The sequence below is a fragment of the Pelmatolapia mariae genome, linkage group LG15 (genome assembly GCF_036321145.2).
Source record: "Pelmatolapia mariae isolate MD_Pm_ZW linkage group LG15, Pm_UMD_F_2, whole genome shotgun sequence".
Classification (NCBI taxonomy): Eukaryota; Metazoa; Chordata; class Actinopteri; order Cichliformes; family Cichlidae; genus Pelmatolapia; species Pelmatolapia mariae.
In genome coordinates this window covers 12,857,929-12,876,951 of record NC_086240.1, presented here as the reverse complement: position 1 = coordinate 12,876,951, position 19,023 = coordinate 12,857,929, and the positions used below count along the sequence as shown (strand labels likewise).

Below are 19,023 nucleotides of genomic sequence, written 5' to 3'. Positions count from 1 at the left end.
ATTGATGACAAAATGCAGAGTCAAAATGGACATGTGCAGGTGTTCGACCAGCTTTGGTCTACAGCACGGGGGCGGATAATTCTGCTGCCAGCAGCAATATCTGTGATGTAACACATTGTGTTGAGCATGAATGCAAAACCTCAAAGTCAAGCAAAACAGTTTTCTGGGACCGACCGAGTGCATTGTATTCCAGTTAGAGCTTCTCTCTTTTTCACCCACATGATTCATACGTTACAGTCTCTCTTTTACAGTAAACGCATTCCAGATGTGGCTTCATAGACTTCTGCAAATGAGAAACAGCATAGATACAAAGATGATCTTCACGTTCCCTCCTCACCTTCTGTGCCTCATCCTCCAATTTCTTGCTTTCTCTTCGTCATTCATCCAAACTCTTTGCTTCAGCCCTCCTCCTCCTCGTGTATCCCTCCACTCCTCTGCAGCCTTCCTCTGCCTTCGAGATGAAGGCTCAAGTCTTCTGAGATTACTGCCTTTATTAAAAAAGATCAGTGTAATCCTCCACTTTAATTCTGTTATACCCTCCCTGTCTCTCACTGTACGCTGTCAGTGAGCTGGGATTGGCCGATGAGCCGGGCCTGCCAGAGGAATAGAGATGACACTGCAGGAAGTAGAGATGACTGTATATGGTCTATATCCAAGTCTCACAATATCCCAGATTAGTCAGAATGATAGAGCTTAGTAAGGATCATTCTTTGAGATTATCCTCTATATACCATTCAGAACAGTCGCGTCGTATTGAAAGACTATCAGTTCTGTAAATAGATGATTGATTTTGCTCTTAATATAATAATTTTGGCCGTCCATCTCCTCTAAATAACCCAAGTATACATGGATACCTATGGAATCCGACCATTGCAATTAGCAACAATGTACATAAGACCGTAGAATCAGAATTCATTGTATCTCAAATTAAAATCACCATGTGGGATCTACTAATGTACATATTTTCCCCTCTATACCAGCTTAACCGAGACAAGTGCAGGCCTCGGTTATGTCAGTTAAGCTCAGTGTTCATTATTTAACAATAAGAAAGAGACTGTGTATAAATAGAGTCTATGGGAAAGTTCCATAGTGAAAACAGCTGACTAAAGAGAACATAAGGGGTCATTTGGAAAAAAAAAACATCTTGATGATCAGCAAGAAAATAGTCTATGAACTGACGAGATAAAAGTTAAAATCTTTACATCTGGTGTAAAAACTAATAGTGAATGAACCATTATGAGGTTTAGCCCTTTTTCACATAGGGCCAGATATGGTTGGATAACTTTTCATCATCAAAAAACTGAATTTACTTGGGTTTGTCTTTGCGTAAAATTAACATTTGCTTTATTAACTAAAACATGTAAGTGTCACAAATGTGCAAAAAAAAAAAAAACCCTAAGAAATCCGGAAGGGGAAACTATTTTTCACAGCACAATAACTCTCAGAAATGTCCCCATCTGCCACTGAAGTCATGTATGTACTATGTAGATTTGTTGGTCTTCAGTAATAGGCTTCATAGTAGTTACAGATTTTAATTTAAAAGAAATCAAGCCTCATCGTGTGATAAATGTTGCATTGCACCAGTGTTTACAACACCATTAAAAATCAGAATCGTTCTGCATTTTCCCTGAACCACATTAGCACAACCCTGTGGGACATAAATCTCTGATATGATCTCGCACCTGGGTTCACCACCCACTCAGAAACAGAGGGAGGTTAATGTGAATCAGCCACCAGCTGCTTCATTAAACCACAGCTTCTCTGTCTGCCCACTTGCCCGTTTCATGTCTTGACCTTCGCTTGCCATTGGATACTGTTGGGTTCTCGTCCAAGCTGTCAGGAAAATACACCTCGTCAAAGACCATTTTTTGAACTTTAGGACAGTTCATGGTGTTAAAAGACAGTCCACATGCTGTTGAACTAAAAGCTTTGACCTCCTAACTGTACAGCCTGGTGGTATTTTTCAGAAGTATCTGGACTCTGATGAGAGCAATTGCTTAAAATGAGCAGCAGGTCTGACACTCAGCCACCCTGGCACTCTACCAGTGGATAGGAGTGACTTGGCAGCATTCACTCTGACACCTTATGTTTTCGAAATAGGCAGACCCAACTCACCTGTGGCTTGGTCCTGCATGACATTTGATACACTAATGAGAATTTGTTTATTCAAGCGGTGATTGTGCCGTGTCCTCTCAGACACTCTGCCCACACTGTCAGCGATCGCTACATACACAGACTTCATTCATTCTTGCTGCAAAGGCAATTTAAAAAAAATTGTCTAACTCATCCTTTTTTTCTCATTTCTTTTTCCACAATTTGTGTGTTTGTTGTCAGCTCCACCCAGTGTTCTTTACCTCCCACCTCTCCATTCTTTTTTACCGCCTTCATTGTTCTGGCAGACAGTCCTCTCTTGCTTTATCCAGTCATCTCTTGTTCACCCATCCATCCTGTTCTCCCCAAGGGATTATTCATGCTTGGCCTGGCTGCTCACACCTCTCTCCCAGGCTGAGAGGCACAGATCCAATAACACACCCAGCTCACAGGCTGTGGAGAAGGGCAAATTCCATCTTTGTTTGATTTTTTTTTTTTTTTTTTTTAGTTTTTGGTGGATGGGAGGTTAATGCAAGAAGAAGGAAATACAAAAAACCCTCAAATCTTTATTTCATGGAAAGTGTAAACATTAACTGTAGTTTGTGCAGATATTTGAGCACCTTTCTAAGTCATAATAAAAGCTGCCAGTGATGGTGTTTCGGGTATGCTTCGGATCTGTTTCATTATTTGAGTGCATGACATTTTCATCCAGAATTTGCTGACATTTAAAGATATTCCTGCTATCTGTGCCAATGACTGCCAAAAACCCTAAAGTAAAGTATTTCCCACCCACCTGGTTATCAGCAGGAAAGGTTCTCTTTTAAATTAATGCTGCTCATTTTTTGCCAAATAGCTCAGTCTTTACTTTATGTACTCAAATCATTTTTTTCCATAGTCACCACTCCCGTGACCACAAACCCTTCCTGCAGCTTCTCTTCCATACCTGGGGTTTGGTTTTCCTACCTGCCAGGGAAAAGTAGAATTTTCTTGGAACATTTTCTGGCATTTTCTGGTGATAAAAATAAAAATCTGTGTACTGCATATATTTTTAGTTCTAACTTCAAAGATCAACAATATGTATTATTTTTTCATACCTGCATGTTCATCTCCTGTCAGCAGCTGAAGTTTAGCTAAATCTGATCTGATCTGCTTGTCTCAGCATTTGCGCTTCAGCTTCATGCGGCTCGCCAGGCTTAAACTGAAACACATATCAGCACTTCTTCCACCATTTCATTGGATTTTTAATTGAAGTGATACTTCAACTTAACTGAGCTCTCACACCGAAATCGGCAAGCAGTTTCTTTCATCATTTTTATTTGATGTCTTAAATGCTTCTTGATTTTAATTTCAGCTGCCACATACTTTGAAATATTTTGTGAGAAATCTTTTTTTTTCTTTAAATTCAGACTTTCCACAGCAAGCCTCTGGAAAGCTTTACAGTTCCTGCTGTCATTCCACTGACAAAGTTTGGCTGACACACTTGAACTGACACTAATTTCTCTCAGCTCCTCCACTCTAACTCACCCTTCAACCTTAATTCATCACTTACACTTACGCAGACATTTCCACTCGTTTCAGTGCTCGAGGGTAATACTGAATCTTTAAGTGTTTTCAGCACTTCCAATTCACCTGATGCTTCAACCTCACTCAGTTCACACACTTAATCGGACGCTGTAATTGTATTACGGCTGCTGCTTTCCTCAATAGACATGCCTTTCTTGTTATAATGTTTCGTGTTTTTGTAGTTTAACGAACCCCCTATTTAATTCATTTCCACTGACCATGTCGTTTATGTAAAGGCAACAACCTTAAAATCTCTTGCTGAGGACAGAATTATGTCTAATTTCACAGGATTAAGGCTGCACAGCTGATGAGTGATGTTCTCTCTGTCTACCTTAGGTGCTGATGACTTGTTGTTGCTTGACTGAACACATAGTTTAGCACTAATCGCATCACTGCTCAGCAATAATCACCAGTTGGAAAAAAAAATCCTGATAGGTATGCACAGTGTAGAACCTGCACAAACACATAGTCTCTATTTTGCACTTTAAGCTTGTTGCTTAAAGATTGATTTTATTTTCCCATTAAGGCAAAAATCATTTTAACTTTTGAGGGAAGTATAAGCACACTAGATTTAAACTTGCACTGTACAAGTCAGGCTGGCAATTCCAGTCCAGCACTGCCATAAAGCCTCAAAGTAGCCATAAAATCTTTGACAGACACCTCCTCCCTTGGCAAATGCTTCCAAATATTTCCATTTCTTCTCTGCTGTAAAGTGCTGGATCACTTGTGCTTGTGTGAGCGCTTTGGAACCTCCCATTGTCCTTTTCCTCTTCCATTCCTATTCAACCGCAGCTTACAGCACATACTGCAACCTCCCAGAGAGTTCATTGTCCCAGATATCTGCCCTCTGATCAGTACCCCAGTCCCAACCTGTACCAGGGTGATGTATGGGGCCTGACAGCTGAGTTGTTCAGGGAGGACCGGGTAAGGAGATGAAAAGGGCAGCTCACAGACAAAGAGCTCTGGGAGTCCCCAGGATGCAGAAAGGTAGATGTTATTTGTACACGTGTAAATGTACTTCAAATGCGGTCTTTCTGTCTCTGTAAAACCCTCCTGGCTTCAATACTGCAGTTTAGGAACAATGTTGATTAGAAGTGGCATTTTATTTTCTTCTTTTTGTCAGGGGCAGTTTGTCAGACTGGGGGCTTTGCCAGAGAGATTTTTTTTTTATGGCCTGAGTTAAAATTATATGGCGGAATCTGAACAACAAATACTCCACGAGTTAAAAATCAAAAGACAGACAGCCCAATGATTGTTAACACTCATAGCATCTGATATTAAATAAACACAGAATCTGTGCAGCCCTGCTGTACATTAATGATGATGGTTTATGCTTAAATAGCTTTAAATTTATTGAATTGAGCTCTTTTTGTTGATAAGCTGCATATTTCCACTGGAGATGTTTTGTCCAGAAGTAAATATCATATGAATATACCAGTTAACCAGTTTATGTTCAAGACACTTCAGACATATGCTTTACCATGGGTTTAATGCCAATATGACTATTTACCTTGACTTTTCAAATCTTCAACCCACCACTCATAGCTGCCACTATAGCACTCAAATTACCTCATAATGCTCAAGCATATTTGTCAGATAATGATCTCCTCTGTGCTTGAGATACACATACAGATTTTAAAAACAAAACCTGTTCTATTTTCAGTGTCTGTTATCGCATTTTTCTTTATATAAACATGTATTAGAGATGGACATTTTCAGCATTAATACTCAGGTAGGATGTGGCATATCATGAATGCTTAACTTGTACTAATGAGCCATTACACACATACATCACCAGCCTGAACCTTTAATACAAATGCAGATGGATTCATGCTTTCATGTTGTTTACACCAATTTCTGATCCAAATATTGCATCAGATACTGAGACTCAACCAGGCAGCATTTTTCTAATCTTCTTCTGTGCAATTTTGGAAAGGCAACGCAAACTTAGGCCGTAACTTCCTGTTCTTAGCTGATAGAAGTGTGACCCAGTGTGGTCTTCTGCTACAGTAGCCAGTCGCCTTCAAGGTTTGATGTCATGTGCACTGTTTGTAACGAGTGGTCACTACTACTTTCTTATCAGCTCGAAGGAGTCTGGCTATTCACCTCTGACCTCTGGCCTTAACAAAGTGGCCGGTGAGGGTCCTGAGTGCCTTTTTAACTACGAAGCTGAGGTCAGTGATAGAGACCAGCAGGAAGCAGAAGTAAACAATCAATGGAGACGCAGGATGTTAGAAGAAAGAAAAAAGAGGCAATGAAAAGAGCAACAGGATATTAGAAGACCGAGAAAGACAAAAGAAAACAGAAGCCATGATATAAAAGGAAGCAGAGAAAAGAACGGATGGGTTGAGGCAAGGCAAGCATTCGGATGTTTTGACACTCTGTAAATCGATTGAAGGCTGAATGCCAAACACTGAATAGTGTCGTGTGGATCAAGCTCTGCAGCCATTAAAGCAAAAGCAGATTTTTTTGTGTGTTGGCAGGCCCAGGATCTGTCTCAGTGGAGAAGAAAATAACACATATGGTGTTGTCAGATAACGTATTAGCAGAGTGGTGTGGGGTTACGTACAGACCAGTAAAAAGTCAAGTAAAGTGTGCACTGTGTAGACTCAAGTATAATTTTTTTAATATACGTATAAGCTCTAGTGTGTGTACATGTGCAATGAAGATTAAAAGAAAGAGCAGTTAGTGAAAGTGTCTAATGTCTTAGTTATAGTCCTCTGTGTTGAGCCCACGTTAACCATGAGAGAACCATGCCACATGTGTCTACAGCAACAAACCTAAACACGATCTTGTCAGTAAAGCCAGCCTAATCTAATTTGCACAGCTATGGGAAATTATGAAATAAACTGCAGTGCCCATACACAGGAGCGCCCTAGGCAGGGACGTGCACTCTCATCAAACCACAGCAGATAATTTATTCCAGGGCTGCTAATGAACACTTGGCTGTGGTGTTTGACCCAAGAAATGATTGTACAAGCAACGAATACATCATCACAGCGCTGTCTCTATCGCCCTCTGTACTGCCTACTCTTCATCTCTCCACTAATCACAAACAGGCGCATTCCTGTAGCAGTGAAGCAGGCTTTAAAGCAAGGTTCTGCCACGTTTCAGGAATGCAGCACAGAGCTAAAGCTGCTAAAGCCAGCTGATTAGGGGTCTAAGATCTTATTCTTCCACTTTCAAACAAAGCTCAATCCATACCTTCCAGCAAAGCATACACGTGAGTAAATAGGCTAGCAGTCCCCATTTTACTAAAATAACAACAGACATGAACTTTAGCAGTTTGTCGCTAACACATGTGTGGGGGGGAAATTTTCCTCAGAGCACACTGTGACCTAGTTCTATCAGTGGCTATACACAAGAGGGTTATAATACCTGAAAGAATAAAGCTCCCTTTATTGTTGTCCTTGCACTGGATTTCTTGTGAGTGGCCTACTTTGATGTTAGTGAGTTGCTCATTTTCATATTATTTTCATTTTAAGTGTTCATGTATATGCGTATGTTCCCCTATTCAGACTCCACGGTGGCATATAGACCTGGAGCCCTGGGCCAGTGAGAGTCAGTCACTGGAGGATGAAGCTAAAAGGTTCCTCAGCTACATCACAACTCAGCAAGTGAGAATTTTTTTAAATTTCATTTGCTACCTAAATGTATTTTTGATTATTATTCATTTAAAATGCCAACATTAAAACCACTGACAGATTAAGTAAAGTTTAAATGGACTGGTTCTTATATAGTGCTTTACTACTCTACCTGAGCACTCAAAGCACATGATACACCATTAACACTCATACAAGCACTGTTTTCTATGCTGTTTCTATACAAGTGCTTTCTATTTAACGTTCACACACATGCATACACTGATGGATGCATTGGAGAGCAACTTTGGGTTAGTATCTTGCCCGGGGATATTTGACATGCTTACTGGAGCAGCCAGGGATCAAACCACCAACCTTCTGATTAGTAGATAACCTGATCGGCCCCTGTTGGTTCTTTTTGTTTTTATGAATATCTTCTAATATAATTTTTTTAATTGAGGTCTAGGTCTGTTTTCTGAGCTCATTAAAAGCATTTTTTAATATTATTTTTAGATATCTGGTCATCACAGCCACAATGCAAACATATGATTTTTAATAGACTATGATGCATATTGATCCTTTTAACTCTTAAGGGAAATATTTAAATCGAGAATAAGTACTTTTTCTCCTGATGCTTTATATATAGCTTGCCTACACCTTCCTGATGTCCGGTATTAAAGCCCTATTCAATTATTACTGTGACATAGTGTACTTTATATTTACTATTTATTTCTTATTTGCGATATTGGCTCTGCTTAATGATGCAGTGCAAGCACCATCGATTAGGGGATTAATCATCTTTAACTTTTAATCACATTTTCGGTCCTCAAAGCAAAAATTAACCTGACACTGAATGCAACTCTAAGACTAGAGTTTGAGGCAAAAATAAATAAAGCAGTTAAGCATTGAGACACATACCTTTGGCTGCTTTTTTAAAAAACAAAACTGCATCTCTTAGCCCATGATTGAGCTGCACTAGCCACTCTTTCACATTAGCATAGCCAAAACATTTTTCTTGCCCTGACAGTACGCAACTAATTCATTACTTCATTGATTACTATACAGATGGGGCTCACAGCCCCTCTATTCAGATCTAATCAATGAGTTGTTGTGGTTTGCTCCTTGGACTGTATCAGTATTAATTACTACAAATCAATGAAGATGTTTTGCATCATAATAAAAAGAAGAAGGAAAAAAGGAAAAATATAAAAAGGAACTGAGAAAGGTTGGAATTCTGGTTGGAAGGTTAGAAAATCTTTGTCCCTACGATGGAGATAATTCAAAGACATGATTTCGTTTTCGTTTTCCAAAACAGAAACTGGCATGCTTTGAACTCATGTAGTTTGTGTGTGTGTGTGCTTTTTTTAATTGCAGTAAATCGGCTTGGAGATAAATCAGCATCTTATCTTTATCCCTCACACAACATAGCCAGAACACAGAGTACCAATCTCCAAATGACTAAGCATCACTCAGTTTGTCTTTCACAAAGCAGAAATTTAGTTCATAATGAATTAGCGCTGGGATGTGCGTGTGTGTGTGTGTGTGTGTTTAGGCACTTGTGGGTATTTGTGTATGAGGAAGGAAGGGACAAGGACAGGAACAGAGAGAAAGAGATTTCGTGAGCATGTGTGTACAAGTGTGTGTTTGTGAGGAGCTGTGGAAGGGAACTGTCTGTCATTGACAGTGACAGGCGAGGGTGGAGGGAGCTGGTGTGGGGATAGCAGCATCCTCTGCTGTAATGCTGACTGACACAGTGCCTGGTGGAACTGTTACTAAGAGAGATGGCCTGCGACACAACTGTCCAATCAATACCAGTCAGCAGCTTTCACGTGTTCATGCACAGATAAGAGTAAGTAAGTCTATATAAAAATATTAATAATCATAATAGTGTGAAATAATAGTGCAGCAGGAGCGTGGGATCAATTTCTGATTAGCTTATCAACAATAAGAATGAACTTCTCATTCACGCTCAGTGAATGTTCTCGAGTTTTACAGCTCAGTATTCTTTGTAGCATTGTTCAGCTCTCAGCAGCTCAGTGCAACTGATATGTCTTTAGATGTGAAGTGGCAAAATAATCAAGAGTGATTTTGCATTTCATTTCCCACAGTGCATTGTATGCAGATAAACGCTTTCAACTTGAACGCATTAACGATGATGGACATTGTGGAGAATGTTCAACATGTAAGAATTGGTCTAAATAGAGAGCAACAAAGACACATCGGGCGACTTTTGTCCTTTGTCAGATGGTGACACTGCACTTCAGTGATTCAGTTGGTTCCTTCCTGCATGACCTGTCACAGAATGATCTCATTAAAATGGGCGATTTATACAAAAGCCACAGTGAGGAATTACGCCTAAGAGGTTCTTTTGAAACCGTACAAATCCAGCTTGCCAAAAAAGGGAAGGCTGGCAATGTAAACACGGCTAATGAACAGTTTCAAATGTAAATTTCTTCTATTTTTGGAACAGTAAGTGGATTTATAAGAGGCTGGGACATAGTACTTTTCTTCTTACACATTGACTTGGCTGCAAAACGTCTGCCATCAGTGTCTTTTTACCTGAGTTAGGTTCTAGAAAGCATTTCTCTTTCACCCATACCATTGAATGTAAATGAAAGATGGATATAGCTGTCACCTACTAGTTATCAAAGTGCCATTTTGAAGATTTAGGCTGAGTATTTAAAAGTGTTGTGTTTAGAAAGCAGACATTATAGCAAATGTTAGATTGATTAGGAAAGCAAAGAAAGCTGGATGCTCATAAAGCAATTTGACTTTATCATTAAGGGGAGATAAAAGCTCATTTCAATACAGAGTTCTAAACAATCAGATTTCATTTTGCAGCCAGAGAATATATAATGGTAATTAGCATACTTTCACATAGGGCTCTCTTTTTAGACTGGACGTTTGTGGAAGCTGCTGTGCAAGGTGGAGGCCTTTTGTTGGGAATAATATAAGCTTTGGTCTCCTGCTCAAGGAGATTTTGGCTTTTTTAAAGACTGGTCAGAAATCCCCGGGCTGATCACTAGGAAAAAAATATGCACTCCCCGACTAGATGGTGAGTGGTTGCTGGCTATTGGTGAGTGAAATTAGTCTCAAAGAGGATGCTAAAAACCTCTTTGTGGCTTTGTTTGCTAGCAAATTGCTGCAGTCACCTGTAGTTTGCATAGAAAATGCTAACTTGTCTGCCAACCACTCAATAAGCGGTAGCCAAAAGTGACGCAAACCGGAAATGCTTGCTTTGCTTTCAAATTAAGAGTTGCCCCTTGCTGCTCCAACTAAGACATTTAAAAAGGCGCAACTTTCACTTTTGAAGGCAACTATTCTCTTCACAAAATGTTCTCTCTGCACACAGTTTCAGTGCCATGGAGAGGGTAGTTTGCAGACAAATCAGCATCTTTATGTAAGAGTGGCAATCTGCTGGCAACCAAAGCAACTGCATGGAGGTTTTCAGTGCACCACTGTATACGTCATTGCAAATGATTTTACCTAGCAACTGGTAGCAACTCTCTAGCCCTGTATGACTGTGGCTTAAGATGCTGTAGCACAAACAAAGTGTAGCTGCGAACATGCTACTACGTACTTGAATAGTGTACAGTGAAGCCAGACATTTGTGCTCACGATCATGATGTCTGAGCCAATATTGTTTCTTCCCTTGCAAAGTTAATCTCGGCATCAGACAGAATTTGGAGAAACCACACAGCAAACATTTGAGCAGTAGCTCCCGCTCTGGAGCTTAATAACTTGTTAAACTGTACATAACTGTTATACTGTACTGACATGTATATGCAGGTGTGTATACAGCATTTTTGCAAATGTTGGTCCTTGGATTCTTGGTTGAAGTTGATTATGAAAGCTGTATTTTTAAGGTTGAAAAATATAATCCACAACATTTTAGAACAATACACTAATGTTATTGTACAGTACTGAAAAAATATTTTTGTTAAAGATATGGCAGGATCCAAAGATTAGACTTTTATATGGAAGCAGCTAAAAGGATACTGTGTTTTAAATCCAACAAATTTTGTGAATTAAAGGGGGAAAAGTACAATCTTAATCATAAATGAAGGATTTAAAGTCCTCTTTTTTAGTTTCTTTCTGCCAACCCAGTGACACTTGGCAGTGCATCAGCACCAGCTGTGCATCATGTCTGAGTCTGAGTTGTAGAACTCACCTAAAGAAATCAGGATATATCAGAGTGTCAACTATGCTGCCACATTTTGACTTGTGTTTGCTTGAAATCCCTAGGACTCCATTTATTGTACAGAATGAAAACTCACTCGTTTGGTTGGAGTAATGCTGTCGAAGAGTAATGCGCTCCTACACATGAAATGCCCGCTTCTCAGAAGATTTATCTCACCACAATCCCCTGCCCAGTTAATGACTAGTTCACTTTCCCATTCAGTGACCAGTGCAGTGAACAGACTTGGACATCAATATCCAAACAGTGCAGGTGGTCTTGAATGCCCAGCATACAGACGCAGACACTTATTTTTGCTTTGCAAACTGAGTCGGTGTGGTTCTGTTGCTCTGTCATTCATTTCTTGTTCCATTTATATTTGCAATACAGGACTCCCACTGTGTCAGATAACATGGCTGTCTTGACAATAACCTCTGCTCCTTGTTCCTGGAAAAATGGCTGTTAATATGTCTTGCTTTGTGTTTACATTTGTGTTTGTCCAGGTGTCATGTGCATCACTTCGAGGCAAGAAAGCAGACCAGGAAGGGTCCACTGGGGCATGGACTGTGTGCCTAGATCCCAATTATAACCTGATCCGCAGGATAGAGAGCAGACACTGCAGGGTGTACTCTTTTGGGTGAGTATTGTTTGTTAGACACTCACACATAATTTTGTTTTTGCTAAATGTGTGTTCCCTTAAGAAGGAATTGAAATATATAGTGAATGGAGTCAACTGTAGTCGCTTACACGGAAACAAACAGTGACTGAATTATCTGCAGATGAAACAATTATTCAGTTCTGAGACAGGCTGTGAGATATCTGCTGGTAATCAAAATTGCCACAGCTGTCAGTAAACTTTATAGTAAAGTTTATTCAGCTACATTGCTTTTGTCTTTGTGCAGTTACATTTTCACTCTGCACATTTTCCTTTAATTTGTTGTCTTTTGTTAAACTTCAAATGTCATAACTATTCTACCTTTGGTTCCTTTAACTGGATTGGCATGTAACCCTGACTTCAGTCAGCCAGACCACCAAGGTGTTTGACCTTTTTAAGACCAGGCTGTCATTCACTCCTAGCTGGCTTTGTGCCATGGATCGGCTTGGCCAATGCTGAGGTGCAGCAATGGTTGAAGGGATTTTTCTGCTGGGAGAGAAGGCTTATTAGTTTGACCGTTGAGAGACAGCACAGGTGTGCTGGCATCAAGGCAAGTGAGGCGCAGATAGGTGTGGGAGAGTGGCAGGAGGGGCGGGAGGTCAAAAGGGTGTCAGAGGCCAAATGGACAGGAGAAAAAAACATATCTGATATCCTCTGGCTGACTAGAACGGCACTCTGTGCAGACAAGCTACATGGACACGTACTAAAAGTGAAATGAATTTTATCAAACATCTCAGAGATTGATGCAAACATTTTGATATTTGGCTTGAATATCGGCTTGGAAAATGTGACTCAGATCTAATTTTTCAACTCAATGAAAGCTACTTGGCTATCTCTTCCTATCTAACTGATCACTTAATACCTCTGGAATTAATTCAGTTTACACTACGTCAACTCAACTCTGTCGAATGCAATAAAAGCGAGTCTCAAAAAGACATTAAATTCTTTAAAAAAAAAAAGAAACTTCCCGAGTAACAAAAGAAATTTCCTAGAATCTCACGGAGAGAGTTAATCAAGTCAGCGTGCAAACTGCTCTCAGAAGTTCCTCCCCATTTCCCCTATCTGACCTACATTCATTACACACACACACACGCGTGCATACACATACACATGCTCTCACACACACTTCTTGGTCATACTCTTGCCTCTTTGCCAGGTATGTTGAGCATCATACTCTCAGGAGAGTTTCTCTGACTTGCAAAGCCCTCAACTGCAGTCAACTGCAGAAGATTAAACGGGATTTAATAGAAAAGCCAAATGCTTTTAGTACGCCTCTGTATGTGCCTTTGAACTCAGCACATTATGTAGGTACGCTTTCGTGTGTTTTGCTGAACGTGTGCAGCTGATACATCTCATTTGCATGATGTGCAACGAGCTGGGGATGGCTGTGCCTGGGCAGGATGAGCAGCTGTTCACTGATTGGTCTGTCACATGTTGGTGTGTAGGGGGGACGCAGGATGTTTTTCCACATGAAAGACCAATTATCCACCTTTTCCACTGCTGTAAAAACAGCCCACATTCTGCTCAAATTAAAGCAGGCTTTGTTTAAACTTGTATTCCTTGTCTTCCGTGTATTCTTCAGTGTTTGTATAATTAGTCCATCTGCCTCCGGTGGAAAGAACTTGAGATCGAATATTGAGGTCCAGCATTTTTAATACGCTACATAAATAAAGTGACTTGACTTTTAACATAAATGTGGGCATGTGAGATGCTACTAGTGGGTAACAGCATTAATACTTACAGTATAGTGCTAAATATATACACAACACATATACTTTTATTTCACTCATCAAAACTGTAGCACAGGCTTATTAAAAAAGGCTAATTGAGATTTCCAAATCAGTGTATTTGCAGACGTCTATTAGTCATTTCTTCCTGTGTTGGGAGCAATCCATCAGTCACAATAACCTGATAATAATCTAAATTTTAAAAAAACAAGCTTAACATAAACAGTGTTGCGAAAAATGGTTAAATTAGCCTGTAAGGACCTTTTTGTAATGAGGCTGTCAAGATGTTTACTTCTGATTAAGATGATTTCTGCTGTAAAGTTGGGCATTTAAACATTAGTCAAGTGACCACTGGACAAACTGTAGTTTTGGGGGTTTTAATGTTTTTAATGACATCATCGATCAGTAATCCATTAGTGTGACAGTGAGCCTGAAACCCTAACCTTGAAATTGAAGCAGCAACAGCACTGTTAATTTAATTATTTACCCCTGCCATTTTCCTGTGAGATGCTGAAAAGTTTGTCATTAAAATTTGTCGTTAACTACACCTCCACATTTTCTATTTCCCAGGTAAAACTTTGGAGGGGCAACATTCTTCTTTAAGTTCACAGATAATATTGAAAATGTTTGCTCAGATCATACTGTCTCATTTTTAGTCTTAAGCAACATTCAAGGAGACAGAACTGTAAAGTCATGTTGGATTTGCACATGAAGGGCAGAAAAGATTTCTGTTCTTTGAAACTGGTCTAAACTTGACAAGTTACCTGTAGAATGAATGGTACAACTTTAGAGCATCAACACAGGCTAAAGGACATGAGGGTGAAAAAAAAACCCAAACAAACAAACAAAAAAATCTTTTCACATTTAAAGGACATGTTTATTCATGTCCTTTGGAGACAGATATTGTCATAAAATTGGGTTTTGTTCCTTAGCTCTGAGTTTTCCTATTAGTATTTGGACTGCAATGGGTTTTATTCCTCATATTGCTTTATTTCTAGTCCATTAAGATTCCTGTGTTTATGGTGTTTTGTAGTTTTACTATTTTCATGTCGTTATCTTCTTGATTATATTTTCAGTTTGGCCTTTAGGTTTCCTAGTAACTCTAAATTGACTGGTATATAGCCCCTTTCTTCTCTATGTGGGCCCTCAAAGAAACAATACACATCCAACTTGTTTCTTTGCCTAAGTGAAATCAATATAACAATCAGACCCTGATGAATATGTCGGAAGTAACTCAGGGTTCAGTATCTTGTCCGAGGATAGTGGAGCCAGGGGTCGAACTGCTATACCTGTGCCTGATGCAAAGCCACGCCAGTGGTTATGGTTTTTTGACACCAATTCCCTTGTATCTTATCCAAGTGTGAAATTTAAAGTGAGAGACAGACAGTGACAGAGGTCAGAATGAGAAAAAACTTGCACAAACTGAGACAGTTTCTCGACCCACCAAGGGTTTGTTAATCAGTCCAACCTCCAGACTTCACCACACCCACACAGGCTGCTGACATAATGGGTCAGGTGGATTCATAGCTCTTTATTACATTTACAATCCTCTGGGAGTTTGTGACCAAGAATCTAAACACTCACGGATCTTCACATCTGGTTACATCAACAGCAGTCTCCTTACAGCCTCTATAAAGAATGTGTATGAAGTAAATTTCTTTCTAGAGCAAGCAAATATATGTAGCCATTCATCCATCATGTTACCCCTCCTGCTCTCATGAGAGACCTAGTAGAGACCCTCCTTTATGAGCATTGTTATTCTGAAGGGCATGTGATGCACTGTGACTCTCCCCTTTTGCTCCTGCCGCCTCATGAGTAATCCACGATCCCCGTAGTGTCGCTGCACTGATTCTCAGCCGCTCACCAGAACCTCACCAGAGAATGAAAAACTCTCAATGAAATATTTAGTGTTTTAAAAAGAGACATCTAGTTGCATCTCAATCCTTCACATATGCTCATTTCATATCTTCCCACCAGCGGGATGCATTTAGGGACCCGGTACCTCATCTGTAAAAGACGCGTACTGTGAAATCTACTCCCTTTGCCACGATTACAGAATACAGCCGCCGCACAAACAAGACACAGGGGAATGCAGACGCAGAGACAGTGACAGGAAGAAAAGGAGAAAATTGTGGAATTAGAGAAGGGAGGGGTGGAATAAACAGTGAACAGCAGTGAGAGAGGTTAGTGAAAAAGTGAGGGGAGAAGGGAGAGAAGGCATGAAAGAGACAGAGACACGAGGGAACGTGTCTGTCTGCTTAGATTTACACATTTTAAAATAGAGAAGCAGGCCACTTGTAGGAAAAGAGATGTGGAGGTGGAGAGCAAAGGAGAGAAACATGAAACAAAGGAGACATAAGAGAGAAACACAAGCGTCAAGTATCTCCTGGCTAAAATCTTTATTCCCTTTGTTTGAATTATTGATTCTTTTCTGGCTCGGAGGCCAAGTAAGATCACAGTGACGCCGTGGTGTTATCTTGTCTGTATCCTTTTATCAGTTTTACTCGCTCTGTTGCATTTGACATGTGTAACGACCGGCTAAGGTGTTGTTTCATGTCACAAAACCGATCTTTGGGTCTTTGATCAAATGTTTTCTCTTTAGTGGCGCTTCAGAGCACATTTTTAAAGTTTTAGATCACTGGAATACAACAGAAGGGCTTCATCCTGTGTTGTTCTCATAGCACTTGGCCCTATCAAATGATGGAGCAACAATAAAGACGATGGTTTTATAGTTGACAACCAATTTCTAATGAAATCCAACATATCAAAATATCATAATTTGGGCCATTCGTACCACCTAGTTTTCATGTGTCCCGTGAAGAATCTCTTCATCTGGTCATTGGAACATTTCATACAAATGAAGTCAAGACGGTGAAATATGTATTCCTGTAAATGGAGCTGACTCTCACATATTCACCCTGTCTGTATTTTTGTGTGTTTTCTAGGTTAGGAGTGGACGACCGGTCCCTGGAAAGTTCTCTCGCCCAATCAGGCTGTGAAGTCCACTGTTTTGATCCCAGCCTTAAGCAGCCTCACCTGCAACAAGCTGAAATGTGGTTCCATCGTCTTTCTGTAGATTGGAGGGATCCCAGCCCGGCCGTTGTTGCCCAGCGTCAGTATGCCAGCACGAAGAAACTAGCCACCATACTTAATGACTTTGGACACAGAGAGGTAAGAGATAGAGAATAGGCCAGTGAGGCTCTAGATAGGCATGCTCATGGTTCTGTGGTGGTTAGGACAGTCAACTCAAGTCCTGGCCTTGAATCAAGACTGAGGTCTTCCTGAGTGGAGTTTGCATGTTCTCCCAGTGTTGGCATGGGTTCTCTCCAGTTTCCTCCCAAAGGGGGCCCATACAACCAGTTTAATAATCTAACACCACCAACAACAACAAAAATAACATGCTAGGCTACTCTGCTAGCTAAATTAGCTAAAGATCTAACTAAACAAAAGAAATAACGTGATGATAGTGGAAGGCATTCAACTGCCTGCCCTCCACAGTTAAGGCTAGGCTAGCCGCGTTTAGTCATTTAGCATTTTATTTAATGGTGGTTGTCCTCTTTCTTTTTTCTTTTCTTTCCTTTTTTTTCTCTGTGGTTTTTCAGTTTGTTTAAACAGAATCATGCATACATAAGTGAGTGGAGTCAGGTGGAGCCCACTTAGGGAGGTCAGGTCAATCCTAGTGACATTTCATACTGCAAGCTTGTCAGCTCTCAGTGGCCCCACAGCGATCTAGGTCCCCTAACAGTTGCCTGCCCATGACCCTGAATTTGAATAAGCAGAATAAAATGGATAAATGGTTGTAGATTCTGCTTTAAAGTTAGCCTTAAACCTGATGAAGGTGTTCCTTTATCACCGTCGACATTATTCATGCGTAGCAAGCAAGGGCAGGTTTGCTCCTGCGCGCCTCAACATAAAACAGCTCATTATGATTAATTCCTCTGTTGTCTGTCTTAAACTCCAGGTGACTATCTTCACGTATATATGACTTTTTTTTCTTGTAAATATGACTGTTCTGGATTTATTACCTCTCCAAAACTCCTCAGGGTTTGTGTTTCACCTCATCAGATAGGGATCTGCGTTCACGTTCAATCATAAACACACGCACCAAGCCCAGTCATAGCATGCATCCTAATAAACACAGTTATAGATCCAACAAGCATGCCTGAATAGGAAGGCTAAATGGTAATTCAAGGTCAAGGAAGCCATGCTTCTCTAAAGAGGTAATTAAATCATGACTTAAAGGCATCAAGGCTCTCTTCTTGTAATATATCCACTTCACCGGGTAACTTTAATAGTTACGGTTACAAAACACTGATTAAAGACAGAGCATTCAGTTTGGTACATAAATGCCTTGGATCCAATATGTAATTTTTTGTTTGTTTGTTTGTTTTTTATAAGCCATTATCCCCATTATTGTCACTTCCTTCAGCCACCTTTTCTGATTATCCTCCTTTTTCCAGTTAGAGCAGTCATAGATAGTGATTCCACAGTATTGTGTTTTACACATTTGCCTAACATGTGCGGTATCCTCGGTTTGAGTTCAGGAAGAGGTACAAATACCTCAGAGCGTTGCCTGCCAAATCTGTAGCAACTGCTCTTAAGTAAGGGAGCAGCTGAAAGAAGCCTACAGGCACCTGCTAACAGTGCAAATGGCTGTGTTGTGCCACTAATTCTGCACATACACACACACACACACACATACACACACACACAAAACAGGAATACTACCAATTTCTACCTTGGTTCAAGGAATGTGTGTCATACCTGTAAGTCAGCATGAACTAAAAATATGAAACGGGGTTCAGCATGCAGCTTCCAGCAAAACACAGCTGAATCAGGTACTTCTCAGCTTGCGGACAACAAACTTTCAAAGGACAGGAGGGACTAAAGTGCACTCGTTAATAAAACTGCCGGTGAAGACACAGTGAAGTTGAAACATTTGTACAGCTGAAGGCTCTTTTGTTGAAAAATGTGAAAGTTCCCAGTAGAAATTGTTCTGTACGTGTAGTGTTGCTGGAAGTATAGCTGCTCTGCAGTACTAGCTTTTACAGTACAGCGTGTTTTATGATACTACACATTAAGCCAGATCCTTTTCCCTGAGACTCTGCTTACACTTGGTTGAGGCCTCTGTCTGTGGTCACATATGGGTTTAGTGTAAACCGTCATGTTCGCTGATGTGTCCTCCACAGGGACATAACAAGAAAATATATCAGTTCAGGGTGCGGCGAC

The 19,023-nt window shown here is 40.3% G+C and overlaps 1 protein-coding gene across 2 annotated transcripts in view; it reads left to right on the top strand.

The window, feature by feature from the left end:
* The window catches only part of mettl24 (methyltransferase like 24), a 36,377-nt gene that overhangs the window by 12,803 nt on the left and 4,551 nt on the right, over positions 1–19,023 (top strand). Inside the window, exons 2-4 of one of the 2 annotated variants that reach the window (XM_063495114.1) lie at positions 7,173–7,271; positions 11,916–12,049; positions 16,740–16,965. In XM_063495114.1, the coding sequence (XP_063351184.1) occupies positions 7,173–7,271; positions 11,916–12,049; positions 16,740–16,965 (459 nt within the window). The remainder of the gene's footprint in view (positions 1–7,172; positions 7,272–11,915; positions 12,050–16,739; positions 16,966–19,023) is intronic. The other variant, XM_063495115.1, reaches the window with a different exon arrangement.